This window comes from Schistocerca americana, chromosome 2, assembly GCF_021461395.2.
Source record: "Schistocerca americana isolate TAMUIC-IGC-003095 chromosome 2, iqSchAmer2.1, whole genome shotgun sequence".
Lineage (NCBI taxonomy): Eukaryota > Metazoa > Arthropoda > Insecta > Orthoptera > Acrididae > Schistocerca > Schistocerca americana.
In genome coordinates this window covers 114,802,902-114,808,901 of record NC_060120.1, presented here as the reverse complement: position 1 = coordinate 114,808,901, position 6,000 = coordinate 114,802,902, and the positions used below count along the sequence as shown (strand labels likewise).

At 36.0% G+C, this 6,000-nt stretch overlaps 1 protein-coding gene across 7 annotated transcripts in view; it reads left to right on the top strand.

The window, feature by feature from the left end:
- The first annotated feature begins 1,008 nt into the window (after window positions 1-1,008).
- LOC124590183 (WD repeat domain phosphoinositide-interacting protein 2) overlaps window positions 1,009-6,000 on the top strand; it is a 75,345-nt gene continuing 70,353 nt past the window's right edge. For 3 of the 7 annotated variants that reach the window (XM_047131629.1, XM_047131630.1, XM_047131628.1), the window contains exons 1-2: window positions 1,009-1,229; window positions 1,744-1,826. In XM_047131629.1, coding sequence (XP_046987585.1) covers window positions 1,093-1,229; window positions 1,744-1,826 — 220 coding nt within the window. In that variant the 5' untranslated portion in view covers window positions 1,009-1,092. The remainder of the gene's footprint in view (window positions 1,230-1,743; window positions 1,827-6,000) is intronic. The other 4 variants (XM_047131635.1, XM_047131631.1, XM_047131634.1 and 1 more) reach the window with 2 other exon arrangements.

The following is a 6,000-nucleotide window of genomic DNA, read 5'->3' as shown; positions in this document are numbered from 1 at the left end:
TTTATTTATTTCTGATTCCTTGCTTAAGCATTCGTGATGACTTTAAATCAATGAAGGTTAATGTCGGGATGATTCCTTTGAAACAGCATGACCGATTAGCTTTCCTAGCCTATGCTTGTGCTTTCTCTGTCACGACCACGTCGTCCACAGATGCATTAAAGCCTAATCTTCCTCTTTACCCGCTAAACGTGTTGGTTTCTTTGTTGTTTTAATTCTTCAAGTTAAACGCGCTATTGAATCCAAATATGTTACAAAAGTGAATAAACACACGGTCAGTAGCTTTTACGAAACCTTTTCGTAGTGTTAGTTCGTATCCACTTAAACAATGCTTTGGAATTCGTGCATCTGAACATGTTACACACCTCCATAACAGGCAGGTACCAGTGATATACATTTACTTTATAATTTGTGTATTTCCGCAGCGGGAGACAAAGGGTGGTAGGGCGATTATTAAAAGGCCGTTAATTAAGAAAGCGATAACTTAAGTCGTAAAAACTAAGTGAGGATATGTACAGCTCCAAAACTTAAACTGGTTGTTTCCTAAAAAAGAAGGACCATAATGTGTTTCAATTAAAATGTTCGAAGGGTCACACTGCGCGTCGTCGAAATTCGTATGCACTAGAGACAATAGGAGAACATCAACACAAGATTGCAAATGTAAGGAGCTAAGCTTCATATAAATAAATAAATGAAGAATCAGACATAGGTGGCACAATAGGTTCGCTTTTTAATTTTTGACGCACAGGAGATATGAACGAACTAATTTACTAATGTACGCTATAACATAGAATAGGATGTTGGGTCGTTAGGTGCGATTCCTACTCCTTTGCAGTACAATCTGTACAGTAACCCATGTTTAATCTTTCATATGTTGGTCGAAAATGTACTAAAACGGTTTAAACACTGCTCACTGTGCGCGCTTGCGCACTTTTACTGCCCCCGCCACTTGGTGCATTTCATGGACAATGTTGGATGCCCTGCTTCGCGTCATTTGTTGCTCAATGGTAAACAACTGCGCGGAGCCATTGTCAGCTGTTCGTTGTAGTCGATATGGAGTGATCAGACCAAGGTCGTTAATTTTACGCAATATTTATGCAAAATTTTGCTAAGAACGTGGATGTTTTGACGCAAGGCTTAAAAGCTGGCATATCAGGACTAATGAACCTCGCAAGCCAAGGAAGTGATCCTAATAGTGGGGTTTTCTTTGTTAATTTTAACCAAGACTGCACGTAAGTAATCAGTTACACTTCTGTCACTTAACGATATTTGGTTACGACAATTTTTGTCAAAGGTGTAATGCTGTGAAACGTTTTGTATATTCAGGACGAGATTTGTGTAGGAGACACCAAGTGCCTGTGTAAGACTGCAGCATTAACTACTAAACAGGAACTTGTGAAATTGGCGTTGACGTTTATTTTTGTTACTGTTTGCATCTGATTATTCGTATGCTGCTTTGTTATTACATGTATGGTTTGTTTTCCGTAAAAAAAAAAAAAAAAAAAAAAAAAAGAACGATTGGTCTTGCCCATGTTACATTCTAGTGAAAGTGAAAACATTAGAAGTAGGACAGTTGTGCAAACTGAACAAAGGGAAAAGGGATGACATCATATTTATGTTGCAATTCCTTAGTGACTATTATCAATAAGGTTCATTGTATTTTACGTCAAGGGTCATCATCTACTACATGTTATTGTTTTCATGTACTAGGGTTTCACAAAATAACTGTGAACACTTCTTTTCTAGGTCTCTAGCTGTTGGAACAAAAACTGGTTATCGCCTATTTTCTCTCAATTCGGTTGATCACTTAGAGCAGATATATGAAAATGGTAAGCAATCTAGTTCTTATTAATGTGTTTGAGCCCAGGATATAACTATGTTGGAAAACTTAACACTGTTACATTTCTCATTATGGATTCATTGCATCAGAAGTTCTCAAATTTGATACATTGTAGACAAAAAACAAGACACTGGAACTAACCAATGACAAGCCTCACAACTCTGTAGACTAACTTGGAAACATTAAACTGGATGTATTAGAATAGATTAATTATTCATACCATAGACCCTCAAAAGAGGGGATCCTCTGAGGTGTGGAACATGTCAGAGAAACACATTACAAAAATGTAATTAGAAAAACTTGAGTTTCATTACTTTTAATGATCCTCAGTCAATAAACATTAAAATTATGTACATGAATTAAAATTAAATTTCTAATATTTACAGGTTTAATACTTACATCTGCTTTCATTAAATCCATCATTCACACAGTAGCTAGTTACTTGGCTATTACAACCAAGTATTGTCAAAAATTAAAGTAAATTATTCATGTCAATGATCCTCAGTTAAGAACAGTCAAATTATGTACAAGATTTAAAATTAAACTTGCACTATTTACAGACTTAAGACTTAACTCTGCTTTCCATACATACATCCATCATTCACACAGTAGGTAGTTAATTGGCTATTACAACCAATTATTGTCAAAAATTAAAGTATAATAAATTTTCAATAAAATGGTCTACTGCACTTGTTGAGAAATACTTGGATGGAATAGAAGGAGTTTGCCACTGAAAATTCTTTTAAATTATGTTTAAATTGTGCCTAGTCAGAAACTAAACTCTTAGTAGTTGCTGGTAATTTATAGAAAATATGCGTTGCTGGATACTGGACTCCTTTCTGGGCAAGAGAAAGTGATTTTAAATCTTTATGTATATTGTTCTTATTCCTAGTATTGATAATGTGTACTAAGCAGTTAGTTGAAAAAATTATTTACAACAAACTTCATTAAGGAATAAACATACTGAGAAGTAGTGGTTAGTATGCCCAATTCTTTGAATAGGTTTCTACATGATGTTCTTGGGTTTACACTACACATTACTCTTATTATATGCTTCTGTTTGTGGAGTTACCCCAAAATATGATACCATATGACATAATAGAGTAAAAATAAGCAAAATATGCCAGTTTTTTATATTTATATCTCATATGTCTGACATCATTCGCATTGCAAACACAGGCTTGTTTAGGTGCTTTAGCAGTTCGTTAGTATGTCGCTCCCAACTAAATTTATTATTAAGTTGTAATCCCGAGAATTTTACACTCTCAACTTCTCCTACCTCCATGTCGTCATATTTTATACACACACTAGAAGGAAATCTCTTGGAAGTTCTGAACTGCATATAGTGGGTCTTTTCAAAGTTTAATGACAGTGAATTGGCTATGAACCACTTATTATTTTTAGTAAAAATTTGATTAGCTGCTCTTTCTAAATTTATATTTGATTTACTGTTTATTGCAATGTTTGTATCATCTCCAAATAAGACAAACTTGGCATCTGGTAATATAACAGATGACAGGTCATAGATATGCACAAGGAAAAGTACTTGGCCTAGTATGAAACCTTGGGGAACACCACATGTAATTTCTTCCCAGACAGATGATGTCTGATTGCCTACTGCTGAAGTGTTACATAATGACACGTTTGTTTTCTATTAGTAAGATATGACTGAAACCACTTTGCAGCACTACCAGTGATGCCATAATATTTTAATTTACTTAAAAGAATGCTGTGATTCACACAGTCAAAAGTCTTTGACTGGTCACAGAATATGCCAGTTGCCTCTAATTTGTTGTCTAATGAATTAAGGACATTTTCACTGTAAGTGTGAATAGCCTTCTCAATATCAGAACCCTGAAGAAACCCAAATTGTGACTTTGACAGTATGTTATTTTCACTAAGGTGCTTAAGTAGACACTTGAACATAACCTCTCAAAGATTTTTGAAAAAGCTGGCAAAAGTGAGATCGGTCGGTAATTTGACGGCATTTCTTTGTCCCCTTTCTTGTGGAGAGGCATAACTTCAGCATATTTAAGCCAGTCCGGAAATGTTCCTGTGATAAATGATTGAGTACACAAATAACTTGAGATATGACAAAGCTCACATGAACACACTTTTATTAATTTTGTTGATATGTTATCATAACCACTAGAATGCTTTGATTTCAAGTACTTTATGATGGATTCTGTTTCTGTGGGTGAAGTAAGTGTCAATTCCATTTTATTGAGTTTGCTTGTGTGCACTGGTCTCAGATATTCCATTGCATTATTTACTGAACCTGACAACCCCATGCTATCAGTAACAGAGACAAAATACTTGTTTAAATAGTTTGCAACACATCATGCATTTGTTACCAGGGTTTCATATATTTTTAGAGCTATTTGTTCCTCTTCATTTCCGGTCCTATCTGTCTCTGACTTAACTATATCCCATATTGTTTTTATTTTATTGCTGGATGTATTTATCTTCTTCTCATAATGCAGGTATTTATATTTCTATATAACCTTCTTCAATATTTTGGAAATACGGAAGCGTTCGATCCCACCCGTCTGCTTTGACCCATGACGTCGCAAATATAGCGGAAACGACCATAAACCACGATTCCAATATGGCGCATATAAAGTGGTTACGTACACATTATGAGGACGAAAATAAATCGAAAAACAAACACACACACGTTCCACAAAAAGCCTAATGACACTAACGGGACAAGCGCGGGAAATAGGGGGTTTTTGAATGGGGACAAACTAAATATAAACAAATTTAGACACCCACCCCCACACAAAACCACACAAGATGACGAAAAAAACCGACATTACAAAACTCCCCAAATACCACTAAACACAATATCATCTGGAATCGGACACTTCCCTTGATCTATATAGCTCAAAAACATCTCCCGATACCAATACCAACATTCACATCCACACCTTGGGATCGAACACTTCCCTTGATCTGTTATCCTTACGACATCTCCACATACAGCCGTCCCTGGTCCGAGACGCCAGAACTTTAAGTAAGCTTCATTTCTTCACAACATACTGAACACTTCACGACTTCATCCAAAAATCCAAATAATTGAAGAAATTTTATTAGAGACAACACACTGTCCCCCATCATAGCCGACAACCGAAAACTGTTGACCCTGTCATATCCATACCTACCAAAGACATAAAAAAAGCAATTTACCAAAATACACACACGACGCCACACTCTCAAACTAAACCAAAGACACCACCTAACACACCACCAGAGAGCACCACCGACCACATCAAAACGACACCTACAAACACGCCACTCTCCAAACTAAATTCCGCGCCGTCGTGACGTCACACACCACAACAGCCTTACGTCACGGGTCAAAGCCGACGGTTGGGATTGGACACTTCGGTCGACCCAATATTTTGCAGTAATAGTTTTAGAGTATTTATTTAAAATTCACAGTTGTGCATCATTATCTGGTTGTTGTTATCATGACTCTTTGTTGAGTAATATACAACTATTGAAGGTAACATTGTGTCAGAATGATATATGAAGAATATTCTTTTTGGCAGTGAAACTGTGCAATATTTTTCAGAGGGCACATGCCTTTATGACCAGTCTACAAATGTGAATTTCTGCACCAATGTTGGGACTGAAATCTTCTAAGTTGAGAAAACAGACCATTGCAATATTTCATGAGTTGCAACGTCGTTGTGTAGTAGAGCTCGTGTTATGTTGGAAGTGACAGGCAACATTAAGAAAAGTAGAAATTTTTATTTTATGTTTTGATTGCCATTTTTGTGTTTCATGTTCCTCGTATTGTCATTTAAAAGCTTAGCTCAGTATTTTTGCTCTTTTCTTGTATGATGTATTTATTGCTTTATCTCATGCCAAAAATGGGTTTTGCAGTATCATCTGTAACCCTAGATTCATTACAAGTATCTGATCAGGTATTAAGGACTGCTACTTCAGATAACTTTTTTTTTTTTTTAAATATAGATGTTGAACCCGTGTGGCTTGGGGACTATGTGGGTAAGTGTCAGACTAAATCGAAAAGTCTGGTTTTCGATTCCTGGTTGGCCTTTTTTTTGCAGTTAACAAGACTTTTGCCACTGGAATTGTCTTCTTATGTCCCAACATATTTTGAATCCCAAGAACAACTTTATGTTGATCTCCATAAC